The 26,049-nt window shown below is 42.1% G+C and overlaps 1 protein-coding gene across 4 annotated transcripts in view; it reads right to left on the bottom strand.

The window, feature by feature from the left end:
* LOC144673727 (disco-interacting protein 2 homolog A-like) overlaps positions 1 to 26,049 on the bottom strand; it is a 215,199-nt gene that overhangs the window by 131,094 nt on the left and 58,056 nt on the right. For all 4 annotated transcript variants that reach the window (XR_013574409.1, XM_078535427.1, XM_078535425.1 and 1 more), the window contains exon 2: positions 309 to 380. Coding sequence is in view for 3 of the 4 variants with exons in the window: in XM_078535427.1 (XP_078391553.1) it covers positions 309 to 380 (72 nt within the window). In the remaining variant the exon portion in view is untranslated. The remainder of the gene's footprint in view (positions 1 to 308; positions 381 to 26,049) is intronic.

Raw genomic sequence — 26,049 nt, 5'->3', positions numbered from 1 at the left:
TTTGAGGAGAGGAGTGATGATCGCAGATTGAAAAGGATGGGGAACAGCTAACGAAAACAGTTAGCATGGAGGTCAGGCGACTGGCTGGTCAGTCATCTAGTGAGAATATGGTCAAGAGAGCAAGAGTTGAGTCTCGTGGATATGGTGAGCTCAGAGAGGGCATGAGGAGCAATAGGAGAGAAACAGGAGATGGTGACAAGGGGAGGGGAGGGATATGGCACAGGTGGCTGAACAGATAGTCTTTGTGACCAAGATTGAGCCAATTCCTTTTCATTTATCAACAATTGTGTTAATCTTGGTCATCTTACCTACAGTCTGTGGTATGTATGGAGCCAGCAGTTTGGCCTTTTTCTTTTCATAGCCCTTCTGAGTGATATCACCTGAATGGAAAGAAACAAAATAGACTTAATATCTCAACATTTGGTTAACAATACTTACAATACCAAAACAATGCTGCTAACCCAATGCTCAATTGTTGTACAGGATCACTGTTGCCAATGATGGAGACGTGACTCAGGGAGCTCTGCTTCTGATTAAAATGATGGTTAAGTTCACAATTCGCTTGGTCTACCTGACACGCAAACACTACCTGCACTCTGCATAAGGGTTAGCATCGCACAAAGATTTCTAAAAAAGGCCATTGTTAGAAGGGATTGGAGGCTGCTGGGAGATGCAATGAGCTTACAAGACTATTTTTATGCTTTGGTTGACCTGGCCTTGAACCCATGCCAAACTGATGGAATGAAAGTGTGTTCTCCTCTTCCAGCTGTGAGAGACTAAAACGAAACTGATCTGGGTGCGATCCAGTGGGTGACAATCCACAAACAAATGTGAACAGTATCTGGCATCAATTAACAGTGACATAAGGATGGCAGGTGTGGGATATGCAAACAGTGGTGCAATAGAGAATACCTCTTATGACTAGAGTGTTTAGTCACATTGTTGGGGCAGAGTGGATTTATTCTACATCTGGCAACGCAAGATCTAGTCTCAGAATGTTCATCTTTGATTCTGAGTGTCCAAAACATAACACTGTTCCATTCTTTCAAACAAAAATTCTGACACACAAAAATTTAACCTTCAAAAAAAGTTTGGGCAGCATATGCAGTTAGTGTTTGAACAATATATTCAGTTTATCTGAATTTCCCTTTAGTATGTTACTGCACTTTTAATCATACGATTCGGAGTACAATGCCTGTTAACTTTTGTCATGATATTGACTAAAAAACTTTGACAAAATCAGAGTAAACTCTGCCACACGAACTAAAATATTAACGAAAGCAGCCTCAGAGGCTCAAAGTACATGAATGCCTCAAATTTTCCATCACACTGTTTAGGTCGTCTGAACCTCTGAATTTATCATTTCGTAAACCAATATAACAAACATTCACTTTTGTAGTGATTAACTTTGACCCAGAAGCAATATAGCAAGGAAAATTTTTGATTTCTTTAAAAGGTCTGTGGAATCTGCAATTGTTTTTAAGAATCTTAATAAAGGACTTTAGAGTTTGCATCAATTACAAATGGACCAACTGTAATTTTCTTGGATATTATCAAATATTGGTCCAATGACCTAGCAACCCTTGATCTGGAAGCAGAAGTTAAGAAAGAAGTCATGAGGCTGACAGACACAATGGAGAGCTGCAGGCACAAAGGAGCTACAAGCAGAAGAGCTGGAGAATGAAGGTTATCAGTGCACAGATGCAGACACAAAGAGAAGGCAGACAGAGAAAGGGGAACACAGAAAATTCTTGAGGAGGAAAAGCAAATCTCTTTCAGGAGGTCGTCAGTTTTTCTGTTTGGCAGAAAAGGAGACAGGAGCTCGTGGAAGTACTGGATGAGCTGGCTAAAAATGTCTAAAACCTGGAAATGTGTGTGAATAGCTTAGAGACACTAAAGGGCTGGATGTTTTCCCAGAAGTGGCCAAGCCATGAACCAGGTTGTTATTGATTGGTTGAAAAGGAACTCTGGAAAGCTCCACCATCAGAACTGTCAGGGCCCGAGGGAAAGGGGGTTGTGGAAGTGTGCCTTGCTGATGACAATCATACCTGCGAAACTAAAAGGTGAAAGCTGTTGTCAGATAGGACTCCTGACCTACCCTGCGTAAATAAATAACAGCATATTGTGCAACTGTATACCAATGTAGTGCCATATGTCTGCCGGAAGTGATGTGGATGCTCGTGGTTGCAGAAGACGAATCTTTGTTGTATCAAATATTAAAAGTGAAATTTACCTTTTCATCTGAAGTGTCATTTTCCTGTTAATTCATGGTTAATTTGTGTTAATTCTGTTGTGAGAGTAAAAGAAAAGTTACAATAAGTGAAATCTTGTTGGTACTTTCTTCATTTGGGGGTCGCTTGGTAAATTTGGTTACTTTGGTTTACAGTTTCCTCACGGGGATCAAAAAACTTACAGTAGTAAGTTAAGAAAATTAAGGGAACAATTAACTTGTATTAAAAATTTTATGTGTAGCAATGTCAGAACAAAGCTTTTTGGGTTAAGGTTGTTGCTTTTGAAAGGCTTTGAGTGTTTGATCAAGACTTAAACACATCAGCCCATCTGTCTTTCTGGATTTCTAGACACTGACCTCACCAATTTTCAGTGAATCAGAGTATAAAACTTGAAGTGCAGTAACAAAGAGAACCACCAAGATAACCTGTTACACTTTGGTGCTCTCACTATCATCTATCTTACTTATATTACTTGATTATATATTACTTGATATTATTAAGCAGAAATATACTTATTTGCATAGATTTCTCCCTACAATGGATATGAAAACAGTCGTTTGTTAACACTAAACAGAAATGTTTCATGCCTTTTGTACATTGTTTGCTCAATCTTTGGAGCATCTTAGTGTACTTGTACCACATTATGTTTCCCTAATGCCTCTACTAATCAGAATCGATTTGCCAACCAATCAGCACTCTCTTCTCGTGCAGTATAAATTGTTGTTCCGTTTACTATTGGTATTCTTGCGAACTGTCCTGATGAGTGCAAAGACAAAAAGCTTCGGCAGCATGTCTCTTTTTTCAGCAATACTCAAGTTTCCCTAATGTGTACTGTATGTATCATTTCTTCACTTCATACACCACAGCATAGTGGGTTAGGTTTTAATGATATATCTCTGGTAGCCATAGGAATATTTATCAGGACCACCACTTCTAGTCTAACATACAATGAGTAGTATACTAAATCACCTCTGAAGTGCAATGCTTAATAAAGTTTTTATTTCGACATATTTCATATGTTCCACACCCAAGCATGAGGTGATGAGTGCTTGTGCAATTCCTCCCACGAAAGTTTTTATTACTCAATAATAACCCAGCTGAATAGGATGAAAGTGGAGTGGGATATTAAGTCAAGCCAACTATCTAGGAAGTCAAGTCTTCCCACTTACAGTCCCAGCCTGTCGTTACTGGGCTTGACTAATGAGAGCATTTTTGCGTTGTTGGTCTCCATGTACATTAGGGGAGCATACATCAATAATGTTTGTGTCAGCAGCAACACTACAGTTAACGTGAAAACTTTCACAAGGAAGATCATTCGCAAAAGATAAACCACTTCTTCTTTCTCTCCCATACATGACAACGATGTATTCCCGTAGTCCTCATGAATCAGTGACATTAATGTGCAAAAGAGAAGGGTTAAACACCAAACAACTTTGTACTTCAAGTTACCAGCTTACTGCACAGAACGTCGAACAATGAAACGCTCTTTGCTTCCAATGCAAATGCAATTTTACTACACACACGCACACACACAAACATCTTTCAGCGGACATCAAACAACTCCCATGTCACGAACTAATTATTAACTAATCCCACATATCTTTGTTAACAAAATTATTTCCTCTTCAATATATATTTAGATAGCATCCTCAACATGGGAAAACATCCAAAGAATAGCAAGGAGAAAGCTTGGATTCTGAGAAGATATTCGGAGTAATGACAAAAAGCTCGGTCAGGGATGGGTTTATTCTGAAGCAGTTTGTGACAATTACACAGAGGTTTTAGCACCTGAATGCATCATTTACAATTGGATTTGTACTTAAACCAGCACATCTACCCCAATGAAGACAGATAGGTCTTCAGCTGCCAGGGCCCTAAGCTCTGAAATTCCCTCCATAAACCTCTCTTTCCTCCTTTAATGTGCTCCTTAAAACCTACTTTAACTAAACTTTTGGCCATCTGAACATCTCATGTGGCACTGTGTCAAATTTTATTTGATAACATACAAAGAAGGAGGGGTAGGCCATTCAGCCCCTCGAGTCTGCTCCGCCATTTAATAAGATCATAGCTGATCTGATAGTAACCTGAAATCCGCATCCCACCTACCCCCGATAACCTATCACCCCCTTGCTTACCAAGAACCTATCCACCTCTGCCTTAAATATATTCAAAGACTCTGCTTCCACCGCTTTTTCAGGAAGAGAATTCCAAAGAGACACAACCCTCAGAAAAAACTTTGCCTCATCTCCGTTTTAAATGGGTGAGCCCTTATTTTCAAGCGGTGATCCCTAGTTCTAGATTCTCTCAAGAGGAAACATCCACCCTGTCAATCCCCTCAGAATCTTATATGCTTCAATCAAGGCACCTCTTACTCTTCTAAACTCCAGTGGATACAAGCCTAGCCTGTCCAACCTTTCCACATAAGACAACCTGCCCATTTCAGGTATTAGTCTGGTAAACCTTCACTGAACTGCTTCCAAACAGATTTACATCCTTCCTTAAATAAGGAGACTAAAACTGTACACAGTACTCCATCTGTGGTCTCACTAGTGCCCTGTATAACTGAAGTATAACCTCCTTACTGTTACATTCAATTTCCCTCGCAATAAATGATAACATTCTATGAGCTTTCCTAATTCTGCTGTACCTGCATACTAGCCTTTTGCAATTCATGCACTAAGACACCCAGATCCCTCTGCATCTCAGAGGTCTGCAATCTCTCACCATTTAGATAATATGCTTCTCTTTTATTCTTCCTGCCAAAATGGACAATTTCACATTTTCCCACATTATACTCCACTTGCAGATCCTTGTCCACTCACTTAACCTATCCAAACCTTTTTGTAGCCTCATGTCCTCTTCGGAACTTACTTTCCTACTCATCTTTGCGTCATCAGAAAATTTGGCAACCATCCCATCCATCCCTGTATCCAAGTCATTTATATAAATTGTAAACAGTTGAGGTCCTAACACTGATCCCTGTGGCACACCACCCGTTACATCTTGCCAACCTGAAGATGACCCATTTCTGCCTACTCTCTGCTTCCTGTCAGCCAGCCAATCTTCAACCCATGCCAATATGTCACCCCCTATACCATGAGTTTTTATTTTCCACAATAACCTTTGATGTGGCACTTTATCAATGCCTTCTGGAAATCTAAGTACAGTACATCCACTGGTTCCCCTTTAACCACAGCACATGCTACTTCCTCAAAGAACTCCAGTAAGTTGGTTAAACACAATTACCCTTTCACAAAACCATGTTGACTCTGCCTGATTACCTTGAATTTATCCCTGCTATAGCTTCTTTAATAATAGCTTCTAACATTTTCCCTATGATAGATGTTAAGCTAACTGGCCTGCAGTTTCCTGCTTTCTGTCTCCCTCCCTTTTTGAATAACATAGTGACATTTGCTATCTTCCAATCTAATGGGACCTTCCCCAAATCTAGGGAGTTTCCGAAAATTAAAACCAATGCATCAACTATCGCACTAGCCACTTCTTTTAAGACCCTAGGATGAAGTCCATCAGGTCTCGGGCACTTGTCAGCCCACAGCTCCAACAATTTGCCCAGTACCACTTTTCTGGTGATTGTAATTTTCCCCAGTTCCTCCCTCCTTTCTATTTCCTGATTTATAGCTGCTTCTGGGATGTTACTTGTATCCTCGATAGTGAAGACTGATGCAAAATACCTGTTCAATTCATCTGCCATTTCCTTGTTTTCCATTATCAGTTCTCCAGACTCACTTTCTATAGAATTAATGCTCACTTTGTTAACTTGCTTCTTTTTTAAATATTTATAAAAACACTATCTGTTTTTATATTTCTGGATAGCTTTCTCTCGTACTCTAATTTTTCCTTCCTTATTAAACTTTTAGTCATCCTTTGCTGTTCCTTATATTCTGTCCAATCTTCTGGCCTTCCACCTATCTTTGCACAATTATATACTTTTTCTTTAAGTCTGGTAAGATCTTTAACCTTTCTGGTTAACCATGAATGGTGTCCCCATCGCTTGGACTTTTCCTTACTCGTTGGAATGCATCTATTCCGTGTATTCTGAAATATCCCCCGAAATGTTTGCCACTGCATCTCTATTGATAATCCCTTAACCTAATTTTCCAATTTACTTTAGCCAGCTCTGCTTTCATGCCCTCATAATTGCCCTTAAGTTTAAAAACAGTCTCGGACCTACTCCTCTCTCCCACAAACTGAATGTAAAACTCAAATCATATTATAGTCGCTGCTGCCTAGGGGTGCCTTCACTATGAGATCATTAATTAATCCCATCTCATTGCGCAATACCAGGTCTAGAAAAGCCTGCTCTCTGGTTGGCTCCAGAACATGTTTTTCTCAGAAACTATCCCGGAAACATTCTATGCACTCATCTAGGCTACCTTTGCCCATCTGCCTTTTCCAGCCTATATGTAGATTAAAATATCCCATGATTATTGCTGTGCCTTTCTGACAAGTTCCCATTACTTCTTCCTTTATGCTCCATCCTACCATGTGGTTACGATTAGAGGGCCTGTACAAGACTCCCACAAGTGACCATTTCTCATCTCTACCCAAACCATTTCCACATCCTGGTTTCCTGAACTTAGGTCATCCCTCTTTATTGTGTTAATGCCATCTTTAACTAACATAGCCAGCCACCCACTCCCACCCCCTTTCCTCATTTCCTGTCCTTCCTAAATGTCCTATACCCTTTAATATTCAGGGTGCCAATCCATGTTCTCCTGCAGCCACGCCTCTGTAATGGCTATCAAATTGTACTTATTTATTTCTATGTGCGCTCTCAGGTCATCTGTTTTGTTTCAAATGCTTCATGCACTCTTTACAGAGCCTTTAGTTTTATCCTTTTATGTTTTTTATAATCTCTAGCCTCATCTGTTGATTTACTGTTAGATTTGTACTCTCTATCCCTTCCTGTCACCATCTGTTTTTTATTTCCCATAATAATACCTTTCTCTTTTGCCTGGTCCCTACTCTTTCATTTACCACATCTTGCCAAATTTGATCCCTCACCCCCACTACTTAGTTTAAAACCCTCTCTACTTCCCTAGTTAGACAGCTCACAAGAACATCGATCCCAGCACGATTCAGGTGCAGACTGTCCCAACGGTACAGATCCCACTTTCCCCAGTATTGGTGCCAGTGCCCTACGAACTGGAACCCACGGCTCCCACACTGAGCATTCATCTCCCAAATCTGATTTGTCCTATGCCGATTTGCACGTGGCTCAGGTAATAATCCATAGATTATGACCTTTGAAATTCTGCTCCTTAATTTGGTTTCAAGCTCCTCATACTGACTATGCAGAACCTCCTTCCTAGTCCTGCCTATGTCATTGGTACCAACATGGACCATAATGACTGGGCCATCGCCCTCCCACTACAAGTTCCTCTCCAGCCCTGGGCAGATTCCCAAACCCTGGCACCGGGCAGGCAACACGGCCGTCTGGACTCACGCTCTTTGCTGCGGAGAACTGTGTCAATCCCTCTAAACTGTTCCCTGCTACCACTACATTCCTTGGAACTCCCTCAGCTTGAATGGCTTCCTGTACCACGGTGCCATGGTCAGTCTGCTCATCCACCCTGCAGCCCCCACTTTCATCCAAACAAGCTGAAAATACCTCAAACCTGTTGGGCAATTGCAAGGACCAAGGCTCCTGCATTCCTGCCCTCTGGGTCCCATTACCTCGTTCACTTGCAGTAACACCCTCCTGTCCCTGATCGCTGACCAAATCAGAAGATCCTATCCTATGAGGTGTGACTGCCTCCTGGAACAAAGCATCCAGGTAACTTTCCCCTTCCCTGGCGTGCCGCAGTATCTGCAGCTCGGCCTCCAGCTCAATAATTCAGAGCCAAAGTTCCTGCAGCCGCAAACACTTACCGCAGATGTTTGCCCTGGATCACACTGGTATCCAAAAGCTCCCACATCCTGCAATCGCAGCACTTCAACTGCCCTGCCATCTCCAATATCTGTTAATTAATAATTGCTAATTAATTAATTATAATTAATAAAGCCTACACCTTCCAATAGGTTTTGGCACTGCCAGTAAACTACACAACACTGATAATACAGTACTTACAATACTGATAAAACTAATACCACCAGTTACTGGTTTACCTACTTCTTTTGCTGCAAGGTGGAAATCAAATACTGGAGGCTGAAAAAGAGTAGAAGATAAAAGCACCTCCTCCCTACAATTCACCGAACTCCCCAACTCAGCACACTCTACTTCTTCCAGTAAACCTTACCTAAAGCACCTTTTTTCCCCGATGCACCAAATTCCCACTTGAAACCAAATTTCCAAATATACTCGCTCGTTCTCGGTCTCACTCAGGCCAAAGTCTCCCCTCTCTGACCATGCGCTTTAAAAATCCCTTTGATATCACAGAATCTCACAGTGCAGAAGAGGCCCTTCGGCCCATTGAGTCTACACCGACACGTGAGAAACACCTGACCGACCAACCTAATCCCATTTACCAGCACTTGGCCCATAGCCTTGAATGTTTTGACGTGCCAAGTGTTCATCCAGGTACTTTTTAAAGGATGTGAGGCAACCCGCCTCCACCACCCTCCCAGGCAGCACATTCCAGACTGTCACCACCCTCTGGGTAAAAAGGTTTTTCCTCACATCCCCCTAAGCCTCCTGCCCCTCGCCTTGAACTTGTGTCCCCTCGTGACTGACCCTTCAACTAAGGGGAACAGCTGCTCCCTATCTACCCTGTCCATGCCCCACATAATCCTGTACACCTCAAACAGGTCGCCCTTCTGACTTCTCTGCTCCAACGAAAACAACCCAAGTCTATCCAACCTCTCTTCATAACTTAAATGTTTCATCCCAGGCAACATCCTGGTGAATCTCCTCTGCACCCCCTCCAGTGCAATCACATCCTTCCTATAATGTGGCAACCAGAACTGCACACAATACTCCAGCTGTGGCCTCACCAAGGTTCTATACAACTCCAACATGACCTCCTTTTGTAACCTATGCCTCGATTGATAAAGGCAAGTGTCCCATTTGCCTTTTTCACCCCCCACTAACATGCCCCTCCGCCTTCAGAGATCTATAGACACACACGCCAAGGTCTCAGAACTTCCTAGTGTCATGCTGTTCATTGAATACTTCCTTGTCAAATTACTCCTTCCAAAGTGTACCACCTCACACTTTTCAGGGTTAAATTCCATCTGCCACTTATCTGCCCATTTGACCACCCCGTCTATATCTTCCTGTAGCCCAAGACACTCAACCTCACTGTTAACCACCTGGCCAATCTTTGTGTCATCCACAAACTTACTAATCCTACCCCCCACATAGTCATCTATGTCGTTTATATAAATGACAAATAATAGAGAAGCCAGCAAAGATCCCTGTGGTACGCCACTGGACACTGGCTTCCAGTCACTAAAGCATCCTTCTGTCATCACCCTCTGTCTCCTACAACTAAGCCAATTTTGAATCCACCCTATCAAATTACCCTGTATCCCATGTGCCTTTGCCTTCTTTATAAGTGTCCCATGTGGGACCTTGTCAAAGGCTTTGCTGAAATCCATAGAAACTATATCAACTGCACTACCCTCATCTATACACCTGGTCACCTCCTCAAAAAATTCAATCAAATTTGTTAGGCATGACTTCTCTCTGACAAAGCCATGCTGACTATCCCTGATCAAACCTTGCCTCTCCAAGTGGAGATAGATTCTCTCTCCTTCAGAATTTTCTCCAACAGTTTCCCTACCACTGACGTCAGACTCATCGGCCTGTAGTTCCCTGGCTTATCTCTACAACCCTTCTTAAGTAGCAGAACCACATTAGCTGTTCTCCAATTCTCTGGCACTTCCCCTGTGGCCAGAGAGGAATAAAAAATTTGGGCCAGAGCCCCTGCGATCTCCTCCCTTGCCTCCCTCAGCAGTCTGGGACACAAATCATCCGGACCTGGAGATTTGTCCACTTTTAAGCCTGCCAACACCTCCAATACCTTGTAACTCCCTATATTAATTTGCTCAAGAACCTCGCAGTCTCTCTCCCCGAGTTCAACACCTTCATCCTCATTCTCTTGGGTGAAGACGGATGTGAAGTATTTGTTCAATACTCTACCAATGTCCTCTGGCTCCACCCATAGATTACCCCCTTGGTCCCTAATGGGCACTACTCTTTCCCTGGTTATCCTCTTCCCATTGATATACTTATAGAATATCTTGGGATTTTCCCTACTTTTACCAGCCAGTGCTTTCTCATATCTCCTCTTTGCTCTCCTAACTGTTTTCTTAAGCTCCACCCTGTACTTACTGTACTCCACTAATTCCTTTGCTGATTTGCTTCTCTTGAGCCTACTAAAAACCTCTTTTCCTTCTCATCGTATCCTGAATATCTCTGGTCATCCATGGTTCTTTGGGATTGTTACTCCTTCCTATCACCCTAGAGGGAACATGTTGAGCCTGTACCCTCCCCATTTCCTTTTTGTACTCCCCCCCCAGCCCCCACTGTTCCTCTGTAGATTTCCCCACAAGTAGCTGTTCCCAGTCTACCTTGGCCAGGCACTGCCTTATTTTACTAAAATCCGCTCTCCCCCAATCCAAAACATTTTTTTGCAACTTGTCTATTTCTTTGTCCATAATAAGCTTAAACTGTACCATGTTGTGGTCGCTGTCACTAAAATGCTCCCCCACCACCACCTCAGCCACCTGTCCGGCTTCATTACATATATAGAACTGTAATGAGTCACCCTCTAGCTTAGCTTCCTGCTACAGTAATCAACACCTATTCAGGCAAGGGTTTTCAGGTGATTGACAGTTAACTGCCACTAAGGCAGTTGCCAGTTTAACTAGGCTATTTAACTTACTTAAAAGCTTAAAAGGTCAGAATCTAACTCTTACTCTAAAATTGAACTTGAAAAAAATTTACCAGTTGAATTCCCACTGTGGACCAAATTCCCAAATATAATCACTCGGTCTCTGTCTCACTCAGGCCAAAGTCTCCCCTCTCTGACCGTGTGCCTCTTAATGACCTTTCGGTGAAGCACCTTTGGGACAGTTTACTCTGTTAACGGCACTATGTACATACAAGTTGTTTTTACTGTTATCTGCTGTGATATTGGCCCCGAAAGAGTGCAGCATTTCAAAGGGCTTTCCATTCACTTAGACAATAAATTGGAAATGGAGCATCTGACAGCTCGAGAACGATCCAATAAGTGTTGTGGGGTAGCAAATGACCCATCACTCAGAGGACCAGAGCTCAAGCTGTGGCACCAACTGACATATGAACCTGCCTTACATTCGATCAAGAATATTTCTGGTTTTTAGCTGGTTTTAAAAAAACCTCCCACCTGCATCACAGCCAAAAGGCTATCCTCCAAATTATTAATTCAAGTTGTCGATTTGATAAGACTGAACAGGAAAATAGGGGTACAACAAAACCAGACTGATGGGCTTCAAAACTTACAGCGTAATGGGGCAATGAAGCAGGGTATCAAAATAGATAGCCAGCTGGGAACTAAAATCAGACAATTCAGCTCGGTGGGGAGGGGGAAGGGTAGGGAGAGAGCACAAGCCAGAAGCACACAAACTGACAGCCAAACAGCCTACAAAAGTAGGCAAGAGTAGAAATATTTTAAAAAGTACATTAAACAAATCTCTAGCTGCTTCATTGTCATTGCAGAGGAAAAACTTGGTGTAACATAAACAGATCACTGAAATCCAATCAAATGCCACAAAGAGGGTAAAACAATTGCCAATCTCAGTGAAAAACTTGTTTAAAAAAATCTCAACATTGGAGCAGATTTGCAGTCAGCTCAGTAACTGAAAACTAAATAAATTAAACATTTCAGATTTTTAGCAGAATGAATGCATAGAGTTGCTACACTAGGTTATCAATTACTAGAAACATGACAATTACGCCAAACAATTGCAAGGAAAAGGTTTAAAAAGAACTGAACCAAATGAGCATATACCAAGTGTGACCATGTGCAGCTTTCAATAAATTAATAGTGCTGTAGGAGCCAGAGGCAAACTACTCCTTTTCAAACACACACCATTACTATTGTTGGATCACAAAGAGGCAGTTTCTCATACCTTATAATGTCACTGCAAATACAGTGTGCAAACCACAAATCTCCATGTGCCAATCCATACAATCAATAGTTATTTTTAAGCTAATTGCAGAACTGATTTTAATTTCCAAGTCTTTCCATGCAGACTAATTTGCCGCTGAAGGAGTCACAGTCATGTCAAGAAGGGATCTGAACGCTCTCCAGGCTTTTTAAAAAATTTAAAAAATAAAACAGCATCAAGGGCAAGGTCTATACCACAGCAAGAAGCAGCATTGAGGCAATTATTATATCAGAGGCAGTCAAAGAGAGTTGAAGACAGTGGTTTGGATGTGCAGCTCCGGCCAATCAATTCCTTTCCGTCCGAGTCAGACAGTACAGAGTGGAGCCTCTTTGTTTCCTGCTTTAAGAGCTCAGGGGCTGAATGTGCCACGCGATGGTTTCCTAAACACAAAGCACTAACATCCTCTGCAATCAGACCATCACCCAGAGCTCTAGCAAATCCCACCCACCAACCCCCCCCCAACCCAAAATTCATCTCAGCCCCCAGGCACATCTGGTACACTTGGCAAGCAGCTGTCGTCACTCAGCTCTGGCAGCTTTCTCAAAGTCTATTAAGATGTGACAAAGCAGTCTAATGCAGCTACTACCCCAGTTTAGCTGAGACACCACAGTGTGAATCAAGGCAAACAGCTGAGCACAGGGTTCAGCAGGTCAGAAGTAACGGAGGGCTGATAATTTATGCAAGTGCGAGGTCATTGTTTTACCACGCTGCGGCGAGATCCCTCCTGGCGTGCTGCAGATTCATTAATTGCTAAATTACATTTCCGATTGGCACTGGAGCAACTTCGTGCATCTCCCGGATAATATTTAATTCGCACAACATGCTTTAACTTTGAGGTTCGCGATTTCAGGAGAGCAACCCAAACTGCCTTCTTGGCGTAACCTCAAACCACACCATCGCAGCCCCAACCCACCCCCTAAAACTCATTTACATCCCCACCCAATGTCATTCGCCATCAGATGTGGAGCCAATCAATCAATTCGCTGGTAGCTCACAAAGGCTCAAAATAATTTATTAGCAATGCCACTAAAACAAGATAAATCCATGGTTTTTACTTCTTACTGCAACCAACTCACTATTCATTGGGCTTTAATAACCTAAAAGCACTTGTATTGCTAAGGCATTTCATTAAGACAGAACACAAAAATAAAAATCTGGTTATACTGCCCGAACACACAAATCTTAAATGCACGTGGGGCAGAGAAAAATTGTTAAATACCAGGAATGCGGCAAACGCTATCCACACCAACTAACGTCCAAAGCACCATAGCAAATGTATGTAATTTAGCATTTTTAACCATAGTAACATTGCGCAATTCACAATCTGTAATTGTTAATTTGGACATATAGTGTACTTCACTGCAGCAACTACCACCCTTCCCTTCCCCTCCGCCCGCCCCCTCCCCCACCCCATGTGAATCAGTGTCTGAAGCTAATACAAGCAATTAATTAGCTCACATGCAGACTTCGGGGATAATTAAACAATAATTTAAATTTATAGAAAACCTTTAGTGTAGGAAAACACCTCAAGTCATTTCACAGGAGCGCAAAAAGACAAAAATCAACACAGGACCAAAGGACATGTCAGGACAGGTGACAAAAAGCTTGGTCAAAGAATTAGGTTTTTTAAGGCAAGTTTTAAAGGAAGACAGAGGTGAGTTGGCAGAAAGTTTAAGGGAGAGATTTCCAGAGCTTAAAGCGACTTAAACGCCAATGTTATAGTCGGGAGGTGAGAGATACACAAGAGTTGCAAGTTGGATCCATGCAGAATTCTTGGACAGTTGTAGGGTTGGAGGGATTATGGAGATAGGGAGCAGCAATACCAATGAATACATAGATAAAAAATTTTAAAATCCAAGGATTGGTGGACCAGGAGCTAAATGCAGATCAGTGAGCACAAAGGTGAAGAGTGAGCAGAACTCAGTGCAGGTTAGAAAGCAAGGCAGCAGAGCTGTGGATGAGTTCAAATTTATGGAAGATGGTGAATGGGAGGGCCAGCAGGAAGGAATCAGAATAACCGAGTCTGGGGGTATCAAAACCATGGATGATGGGTTCGGCACCATATAAACTGAGGTAGGAGTGCAGGGTGATGTTAGGGAAATGGAACTAAGTGGCCTTTGCAATGATGAGGATATGAGGTTGGAAACTCAGCTCAAGGTTAAATAGGACATCACGGTCGCAGTCAGTCAGATTAAGCCTAAGACAGTGGCCCAGGAGCGAGAGGGATCAGTGGCAAGGGAACGGATTTTGTGGTGGAGGCTGAAGGCAATGGTTTTGGTCTTCCCAATGTGCAATCAGAGCAAATGGCAAACTACTGACCGGTTATTACGAAGTTATCAGGCCTGCCTAATTCAAACAGGAGTGCAGTAAGTCAACACTCACATTAACGACTACATTCCCCCCCCTTCATTTGTCTTGTGACTGCAATACAGACATCTAGGGCAAGCAGAAGGTGTGAAACCTCCCAGCTATAGCAAGCTGATCCTCTTCAAAAACAACCAGTAAAGTGAAATCCGAGATGCATCCAGCCACCAAGTAACCGTGACAGGGCCCCGTGTTTCCCAAAAAACAAGTCTTCTAGTGTGATGTATTTTCTAGCCAGCAAATTAAAGGCTCTGACCCTACCTCATTAAGTTTGAGTCTCATTTTATTAGTAAACAAAGTAACCATTATTAGCATGCCCTGAACTGAATAAAAGAGTTTTCGTCATTACTGAGATTATCATTTTTCACCCACATATTCATACAAGGTTTCAATTGAGATGCCGTACCATAGACAGAATGTGGTGGTGACACTCCCTGCCAAAAACAGCTGGCAAGCAGAAAGGTCAATTCACCAAACATGCTTTAACACAGAAAGAATAGTGAACAGTTAATAGTTTGAGTGTAGCTCCTCTCTACCCTCCCTCACCCAGTATCCTTCATCTCAATGAGAATCCGGCACTTTCTGATTACAAAATGGCAAAGAGATCAACAGAACAGAAACAACAGTAAACACTCATTTTAAGACTTCACAGCTTTATGTATGACAACTTGGTTTTGTATATGGTGCCTTTAATGCAATAAAGCATTCCAAAGTGCTTCAAAGGATTGTTATCAAGCAAAATTTGACATCAAGCCAAATAAGGAGATACTAGGGCAGATAATCAAAAGGTGGGTTAAAGAGGTAGATTTTAAGAAGCGCCTTAAAGGAAGAACGCGAGGTAGAGAGGTGGAGAGCTGTGGGGCGGGCGGGGGGGGGGTGGGATTCCAGTGCTTGGGGCCCAGCCAACTGAAGGTATGGCCACCAGTGACAGAGCAATTCTGATTGAGGACAGAATTAGAGGAGCACAGATATCACGGAGGCTAAGTTGGGAGAAATATCTCCCAAATAACCATCAGCCCATGTCCTAAGGTTGTCTCCAGTTCCGTGCACACTAACATTCATTAACAGTCTCATGTGGAACCTTATCAAATACCTGACAAATTTAGTCAGATTTGACCAACCCATCACAAAACCATGTTGACATTTACTTGTGTAAATGCTCACCTATTTTCTGATGTTAGATTCCTGCAACTTCTGCACAACAGATGTTAAATTCACAAATCTCTAATTTATTTGTTGCTCCTTCCATCCTGTCTTAATGAAATGATATTTGTAATTATCCAATGCATTGGCACAATTCCCAAATCTACAGTGCTTTGTAAAATTATGGCTTACACACCTGGAATTCCCTCACCTGTTTCTCTTAACACCCGATCGAACCATCAAGTCCCGGAGGTTTGACTACCTGAGAAGTCTTTTTTTTTTAATTACTATACTGTTGCTTATATTAAATCTACTTAATTCCCCCTTTTGGCTTATTTTGAAGTTCTCCTATACCACTGATACACTTTTTTCAGATTTCATTGCATTGATAGTCCCAAACGTAAACAGTATGAATATAAGGTGCATGCTTGCAACAAGAGTTACAAATGTCACTTTTCACAATTTTTATTAGGTTATTAAATTAGCTTTAACAGCTCAGCTTAGATAACATACAGTTGTAACATTTAAGAGCATTTATATTTTGTGCCCAGGAATCTCAAGTGACAGCACAATGGCACTGTGTATCCTACAAATCATTAATATGGTTTTACACCTGTGAGCACTTCAAAATAATAAGACTGTACTATGGATATCTGCAGAAGAGACAAGTTGGATTCCACTAAAATGGCTTAAAGAACCGTGATGTAGTTAAATGCAATCCTCAATGCAGAGAGTTAAACCACATTTTATGGTCAATGTTTGCATTCAGTCTTTCTGTAGAATTCTTAGATTTGTCTTACTAGCCTGGCTGTTATTTCACATTAAACTGATAAATGCACACAGTTCCCCTCCCTCCTCAAATAAATGGTGAAGTGATTATTATCATACACCTCCTAAAAGGGAGAATTTAAAAGATACAATAATAACTAGCTCGAAATAAAAAGTACAAGCACACAGTGACCAGTGTAGAGAGGCTGAGTCAAGCTTGTTAATCAAAGGTCAAGGCCCTTCATCAAAGGAAGTTCTGACTGCAGGCTTTATGCACTCCTTTCTCACTCACTCACACACACACACACACACACACACACGAGCAACTTTAGTGCACAAGGTTCCAACTCTCAGTTACTCACAGCCCTGAGTAACAACAGATGCTGCCTAGCAACTCCTTGCTATGGAAATCTTTAAAGGAATTGTCTCATAAGGGTCTCCTTTCATCGTCAGGATAACATTCAGCATCATACAATTTAACCCTAAGTCACTAAATACAATGCTGTATTAATTTCCAGTGACCGATAGTCACCCTTATTTTGATGGAGAATTTCCTGCTTATTCAGAGACTCATTGTGTGCATCTCGCACAAGAGAAAGGTTTCAAACTCTACTATTGGCAGCACATCTTCTCGCTAACTGGGCCAGCAAACATCAGACCCACATCTGAAACATGCCTCGACCAACCTTGTCCTCAGCTTTGAAAAAGGGTCACACGGACTTGAAACATTAATTCTGCTTCTCTCTCCACAGATGTTGTCAGGCCTGCTGAGCTTTTCCAGAATTTTCCATTTTTATTTCAGATTTCCAGCATCCGCAGCATTTTGCTTTTGTCTTCGACTTCTATCTCCACACAGTACATTGGGGGTGACAATGCTTCTTTTCGACACGCTCAGCAAAGAATATCTGCGTGATTTGGTGAATAAATGATTTGGTGGATAAAGGAGCTGCACCTCAATAAATGCAACAATTGCTTCTGAGCCTACTATGCCAACAAGCTTTTTTCCCTTCCAGCATCTCTCCCCTCCTTACACCTCCTCCAGGTGTCAACAAGAGACTGTGAAGCACAAGTTTGGAAACTAGAACCTTCAAAAATAAAAGCAGGCCAGATTTTGCAGTTATCAGGTCTCTGGAAAGAAAAGTAAGCTGAAAACAATTCAGCAAGCCATCAAATGAACATAGTATTACTATTTTTGTTAGGTAAGGGTAGCAAGGAACTATCTAACAAAGGTGAGTAAATGAGTTTGAGGTACAGATCAGCCATGATCTAACTGAATGGCAGAATAGGCACGAGGGGCTGAATGACCACTCTTGTTTCTATTTGAGGACAGAAGAAAGAGGTAGTTAAAATGGGATTTGCTTTGACTTTAGCTCTTCATGTTCACTTGGTGCTTCTGGAATAATTCACACCTGGCTTCCCTTCACTAGCTGTTTGAATGTGCCTTCAGAAACATTGGAGAAGGGTCTGAGACTATGTCCAAAAGAAATGATATCCCATTCAGATCAGAAGAGAACCCTATCATTATATGCAGGACATTGCGGGCACACCGCTGAAGACAAAGCACTTAGAGACAACCTAGAGGTGTGACCAGCATGGTCATGCCAGAGAGTATCCAAAACAGGCCAAAAACTTACAATAGCAGAAGGGAAAAAGAGGGAAAGAAAGAGAACAAATTAGGCAAATGGGAAAGATTCAAGCTTCCAAATGTATTCTAGCAATAACTATTTTATTAATGCTCTCAATTTCTTCACAGAAATTAACCTCCATCTTGCATAAAAACAAACGGTTTCTTACGTGGTTGTGACTTCAGAGAAAAAGTTTCAGCTAATCAATTATTTTCCTAATATTCTAATCACTTGCAGTTTTAAATGTTTTTGTTGCAAATGGAAACAATTCTCGTTTGCCTTTCATTCTTCAATTTGTGTTAGTTTCTTTTTAAATAGTAATTGTGAAGTTTCAATGTGCTATAATAGGGAAGGCAGTTTTAATCCTGCACTACACTAAAACTAATAACAGCAAAGGTAACGTGGGAGGTACTGAATGAAAGACAAGGTGTTTACAGGGAGGATAGTAATCGGCAATAATTTGCTACGGGATCAAAACTAAGAGACTGTTGCACATGGAAGTTTTTGAAATTTTTTTGCATGCCAACTTCCACCCTGAAAGCTCAAGCTGACAAAATGACACCAAGGGAAACAGAGAATGTGGGACACGAGTGAACAGGGCCAGGGAAAGTGCATCTCCTTAACAAATCAGATTCCAGGGCTGTGAAATTAACAGCACCAGGCGTGAGAAGGATGTTTAGATCAGAGCATTCAGGTACAGAAAAAGAGAAAGAAAGCAAGACTAGATTAAGAGAGGAATTCAAAAAAAGGGAAAGGAAAAGGAAACAATTAAAATATTACATTAAGATCTCCAACAATCAAAACCTTAAGGTATGAGACTCCACCCTTGTAATAATTAATTTTCAGAGCCCGAGGGGTTGACTGGCAGTAATTAACACTTACCGCATCATTAAATGTTACTTAGGCTGAAATGGAGAAGATTTACTTTTCTGTGGTGAATTCAGTTGGTAACCACCATACAAATACAGCAACTTCATGCCATTCAGTATATTTCAATGGTGAGCCTGACAGCAAGGTGCCATTTTCACCAAGCTGACTGACAGCAGCTTTTGGGTTTCCATGGTTAACTGTGCATCCACCCTTGCTGAAGTTGCACATAAATAGCAGGATGCACCATTAGCCAAACTAAAAGCACATGTTGGCTCGAGCATATACTAGATACTGCTACATAATTTATGATAGTCTGTGACCATATTACACAAATTATGTGTCTCACCACATACAACCTTCAGGCATTTCCAGTAAACCTTCCCTCGTATAATATGTGTCCCACACTGTCCTCCCAATGAAGTCAGATGCTCAGCCCACATGTTACATGCTTGTTGAAATGCAGCCAAATGGAAAAGCTAGCACAGGGAAATCAGGGGTTAAACATAGCACAGAGATAAAAACAAAAAGCTAAAAGCTACTGCAGATGTTGGAAATCCAAAACAAAAACAAAATTACCTGGAAAAACTCAGCAGGTCTGGCAGCATCGGTGGAGAAGAAAACAGTTGACGTCAACTGTTTTCTTCTCCACCGATGCTGCCAGACCTGCTGAGTTTTTCCAGGTAATTTTGTTTTTGTTAAACATAGCACGTTGGTTCATAAAGCCAATAACCACCAAGATTCTTCGAGGACCTACAGGACAAGTTTGGAGACCAAACCTCAAGCTACAAGCCTGCCAATGGTGCTGTCACCACAGTCTTGGATTCATTACATCTACCTGGAAAAATGCCAGTCAGATCAAGGAATTTGAAATCGACAAACAATTATCCATCTGAGGAGAATAATTTAGCAGAATGGAGATAGGGGAAGAGGAGAAAGATGAAAAATGATCTTAAGTTTTATAGTCCTGGAGATTTTTGCCTTTTAAAGGATACAACCACAACAGTCCCCTGAGTTCTGAAAGGAGAACTTAGATTGGGCCCAAGGAGGGAGAAAACACAAACATACAAAATTCAAATACTGCCTTTGGTGAGTGCAATGTTTACATATCTCCTCACACCAGCAGCCACAGGTTTCCATTAGTTTCAAGGTAATGGTGTGTATACAATAAATCAAAGGTTCATGCATTATACCCATGTTATTAACTTTGCCTTCAAAGCCTAAAAGTACAAGTACTGACTGAGAATGAGTACTTGTTCAGTACAAGTACTGAGTTTAACATCAGCAAAATTTTACAATGCAAGCCAAAGTTGTGTGACCACAAGAGATAGCACTCATTACACAAGTAACAGCATCACAATGACTGATGTACAACCATTACTCAAATAAACACAGCAATCCACTTCAAAAGACTTAGCAAACTACTGTAAAACAAATATCCCAATTGGCACAGAAAAATTCAAATGGCTTACATAAATCTACTAAACAGCTATTCTAAAACAAAATACTGACTAAAATGTGATATTACTCCAGTTTAAAAGTTCCAATAGTTATGGTGAACTAATATTTTGGGGCAATTGAGCTAAAACAAAGGTCAGCTTGGAGAGGTGGGATCCTTTCAAAGCAAATTCTGATAATGCAAAAAAGATGATCCACAGCTCATGGAAGGACTAAATGCAACCTGCAACTCTGCCCTCAGTCTCCTAACTTCCCCTTGAACAGCAATAGCCAGGTTTGGGCTGATAAGTAGTAAGTAACATTCACACCACGTAAGTGCCAGACAATGACCATCTCCAACAAAAGAGAATCTAACCATCACCCCTTGTCATTCAATGGCATTACCATCACTGAATCCCAGACTATTAACATCCTGGGGGTTACCACTGACCAGAAACCGAACTGGGCGAGCCATATAAATACTGTGGCTGAAGAGCAGGTCAGGGGCTAGGAATCCTGCAGTGCATAGCTCGCCCCCTGACTCCCCAAAGCCTGTTCACCACCTACATGGCACAAGTCAGGAGTCTGATGGAATACTCATCACTTGCCTGGATGAGTGCAGTCCAACAACACTCAAGAAGCTCAACAGCATCCAGGACAAAGCAGCCCATTCGATTGGCACCCCTTCCACAAACATTCACTCCCTCCACCACCGACACACAGTAGCAGCAGTGTGTACCATCTACAAGATGCATTGCAGGAACTACCCAAGGCTCCTTCGACAGCACCTTCCAAACCCACAACCACTACCATCTAGAAGGACAAGAGCAGCAGATATCATAAGAACACCACCACCTGGATGTTCCCCTCCAAGCCATTCACCATCCTGACTTGGAAATGTATCGCTGTTCCTTCACTGTTGCTGGGTCAAAAATCCTGGAATTCCCTAACAGCACTGTGGGTGTACCTATACCACATGGACAGCAGCGGTTCAAGGCGGCGGCTTACCACCACCTTCTCAAGGGGCAATTAGGGGTGGGCAACAAATGCTGGCCTAACCAACGACACCCACATCACAGAAATGAATCTTAAAAATTCACCCACATTGTTTAATACTGAAGACTCCTGTACACTGTTGCCATCTGCACAGCAAATAATCCAGACTGCTCAGAACAACTCGACTCCAGAGACTTTTGGGGGGGGTGGGGGGGGCGGTGAGTGGAGGAACTGCACTGGTAATTCCTGTTCTCATAGTCAAGCTTTTTTCTTTCTCTTGCTGCCTAAAAAGCCATCAGAAAAGAGGACATTAACATTCCTCTTGGACTGCATTCTAGGATGCAGTCTTGCCTCAGCTTTCACAACAAAGCATGCAGGGAACCAGACCAAAATAAAAATAAAAATACCTGGGAAAACTCAGCAGGTCTGGCAGCATCTGCAGAGAGGAACACAGTTAACGTTTCGAGTCTATATGACTCTTCAACAGAACTAAGGAAAAATAGAAAAGGGGTGAAATATAAGCTGGTTTAAGGGGGGGTGGGACAAGTAGAGCTGGATAGAGGGCCAGTAATAGGTGGAGATAACCAAAAGATGTCAAAGACAAAAGGACAAAGAGGTGTTGAAGGTGGTGATATTATCTAAGGAATGCGCTAATTAAGGGTAGAAAGCAGGACAAGCAAGGTACAGATAGCCCTAGTGGGGGTGGGGTGGGGGGAAGGGATCAAAATAGGCTAAAAGGTAGAGATAAAACAATGGATGGAAATACATTTAAAAATAATGGAAATAGGTGGGAAAAGAAAAACCTAAATAAATTATTGGAAAAAAAGGGGGATCGGAAAGGGGATGGGGATGGAGGAGAGAGTTCATGATCTAAAACTGTTGAACTCTATATTCAATCCGGAAGGCTGTAAAGTGCCTATTCGGAAGATGAGATGCTGTTCCTCCAGTTTGCGTTGAGCTTCACTGGAACATTGCAGCAGGCCAAGGACGGACATGTGGGCATGAGAGCAGGGTGGTGTGTTGAAATGGCAAGCGACAGGGAAGTCCGGGTCATGCTTGCGGACAGACCGAAGGTGACCCAGTCTGCGTTTGGTCTCTCCAATGTAGAGGAAACCGCATTGGGAGCAGCGAATGCAGTAGACTAAATTGAGGGAAGTGCAAGTGAAATGCTGCTTCACTTGAAAGGAGTGTTTGGGCCCTTGGACGGTGAGGAGAGAGGAAGTAAAGGGGCAGGTGTTGCACCTTCTGCGGTTGCATGGGAAGGTGCCGTGGGAGGGGGTTGAGGTGTAGGGGGTGATGGAGGAATGGACCAGGGTGCCCTGGAGGGAACGATCCCTGCGGAATGCTGCCAGGGGGGTGAAGGGAAGATGTGTTTGGTGGTGGCATCATGCTGGAGTTAGCGGAAATGGCGGAGGATGATCCTTTGAATGCGGAGGCTAGTGGGGTGATAAGCAGACTGTTGTTTCTATTGTTGGGAAGTTGACTAAGGCAGGCCTCCATAAATATACATGCAAACTCAACACACAACATAGCCCAGTGTCAGGAGTGTTTTTTGATGATTGAACAGAGCTAAAATTTAAGAAATCTGCAGAAGTAACTTGGCATGGCGAGAATCACAACTCAACACCAAGTGCCATACATACTCACACCCATTAATTGAACATTGACCCTTAAGTCACGGTGTGTGATCTGGAAGCAGAAACCGTTCATAGTGCTACCACTAGTGCGTCAAGACCACGGTGGCTTGTGCTGTCTCCAATAGTTTTCTTTCGAAGCTTGCTGTCAATGACACTTCAGAAGTCAAAGGTCAACCACAGGTCTAAATCGGTTAAGATACGTCCAAACTGAGGATCAAAGTAAAGCTAAGGTTGTTGCATACAAAGTGTTGCTCCTCAGAGGCTAATTTAGAGTTAGAATTTACCAACATGGCTTAAAATCTCACTCAGCATCATACATATTCAGAATAAATTAGCTAAAGAATAGTCAAACCCAATACAAATAGTTTGGTGAAAAACTATTATTGAGATGAGTCAGCCCTTCTCAAAGTGAATTCAAAAGAACCACCCTGATAACTGGATCTTCCTTTCCACCATGTCAGATTGCAGGATTGTTTTCCTCCTCTATTAGGCATGTTACACAGGCTCATTTTTTTGCCTAATTGAATGTCAGGATGCATTCACATTAACTTACCTGAATTGGGGCGTATGTCACCACATCAACCATAAGCACAATAGAATTCAATTCACTGTATGAAATAACTATCAACCAATTTTACAAAATGTACTCAACTAAATAAACATGGTTCTAGGATATTGAGTATTATATTTATTATTAGTATTATCGTATTTTGTTCAGTCTAACATAGAATCAAATTTTCAAAAGGTTTGACTGCTACTATATACAAAGTAATGGGCAAAATAGAAGCAAATCTAGCAAGCTTGGTCTGCACCAAAATGTGTTGCATTGCTTTGCAGTGCATACGCTGAGCAAATTTTGAATGAAAGCCAAACAGGAAATCCTACTTCAATCGGGTCTTCAGCTTAAAATGCACTAGATATTGTATCTAGGGCTACAGCTGTCTAAAACACACACAAACACACAAAGTGCTCTGTATTTTCTTAAACCTTTACAAGGGAAGGGGAAAAAAAACACCATTTGAATATCTAAAACAGGGTTTGACAATTATAGGCTCATGACTCAATGGAAATCTCCTTTTTGTTCCAAATGTGTAAAGTTACCAACAATTTTATCATTGGGTTGTTTGCCCATTGAAAATTTAGAAACAGCCAACCAAATAACTCGCTCACACCTTGTACTAAAAGGATTGATCTACATGCCTACACCTGCATGCAAACTGTACACCAGTTAGAAGTGAACATTCTCAAGCGTTTGACACCATTAAAAATGAACACTTAAATTACATTAACAATATTCAATGATCACAGCATCAGTGACTGCTGAAGACTAAAACAGCAAAAGGCAGGAGTAATCATCAGGAAGAATATGCATCTTCGTCACTGCTTCCTACTCCGTATGGCGGTTGGAATGCCATCATTTGCTGATTAGCCCATGTTAAAAAAAATTACAATGGTAATCAAGACTCAGAGTTAGATTGCAAATGTTGCAAATGGCATGGAGATGCCTGGTGCAGACAATATTGCAAACAACATGCAGGTGGTGACTATTCTGCTAAATTCAATAGGAGCACACTATTATGGCGTACTGAGAGACTTGTATCGGTAGACAAAGCCTATTATCAATCATATTATCTGAAAATAGTACGATGGAAACACCTGAAAAAAAAATGCCAATGCGGGATCATTTCATTCGTGCTCTATAGAGTAAATCCAAGTCACTCAAGCTTATTGAAAGAGTGAGTGCAGACCCAAGGCTGACGGTTTGAGATGCAGTGGTCCACAGGCTTGCATGTGAAGTAACAGCAGGGGGGACACGGGCGATGAGAACTGAACTATCATCGTCGTCGACTGTTCCTCAATTCAAGAATGATGTTTGCTCAGGGTCTCGCGTTTCTCCCTTGGGTCTTCATGTGACTGAACAGGCTGATTTTCGTCCCACAGAACTTTGGACACATGGGGCAGGACGTCCCACAGTGTAGTGGGATCCAGAGTACAGGATTTGCTTCCTTTTCTTTCTTTCTCTGCTGTTATTCTACCTCAGCACAGAGGCGTAGGGCTCAAAGCACGATGCAGCTTGATGGGCAAGCTGGCACTACTCTGAACAACTGGTAGCAAGCTCCTCCCTGTCATTAATGTCAATGCTGCCACACATCAAAGAAAGCTTGAGAGTGTCTTTGAAATGTTTTCTTTGCCCTCCAACGGAATGTTGGCCATTTCAGAGTTGAGAAACTGGGACCTGGTGAGGAAGGTACTTTTCGGCCGTCTGGACACAACGTCCCGTCCATCAAAGTTGATTTTGCAGCAGTTTTGCCTGAGTGCTTGCAGAATTGGCTTCAAGGACACTAACATTTATTCAATGGTCCTCCGATTGAATCCGGAGGGTGCGGTGGAGGCATTGCTGATGCAATTCCTCTAGTGCTCTGTGTCTCTGAAACAGAGTCCAGGTCTCACTGCATTGCAGGAGTGTGGTGACGACAACTGCTCTGTACACCAGGACATTTGTTGACTTGCAGAGGTCTTTGTTGTCAGACACTCACTGCTGTAGTTTGTAGAAGGTCGAGCTGGCACAGCTGATCTGGTGTTGGGTCTCCTCATCTATGGTGCCCTTTTGACAGACATGGCTGCCAAGGTATGGGAAGCGCTCAACATATTCCAGGGTGTCTCTTTTCACATAAACAGGAGATGGAATATTTGGCTGAGCTGGTGTGCTTGATAGCTGAATTTTGTTTTGGCAACATTCAAGGATAAGCCAAGTTTGTCTGCAGAATTGAAGCGGTCAAGAGTGGCTTGTAAGTCTGATGCAGAGCGGGCAACAACACTGCAGCCATCCACACACCATAGATCATGTGTATCTATGGTGGTCAG

The sequence above is a fragment of the Cetorhinus maximus genome, unplaced genomic scaffold (assembly GCF_964194155.1).
Source record: "Cetorhinus maximus unplaced genomic scaffold, sCetMax3.hap1.1 HAP1_SCAFFOLD_455, whole genome shotgun sequence".
Classification (NCBI taxonomy): domain Eukaryota; kingdom Metazoa; phylum Chordata; class Chondrichthyes; order Lamniformes; family Cetorhinidae; genus Cetorhinus; species Cetorhinus maximus.
Note: the sequence above shows the minus strand (reverse complement) of the source record. Positions and strands in the feature narration are given on the sequence as shown.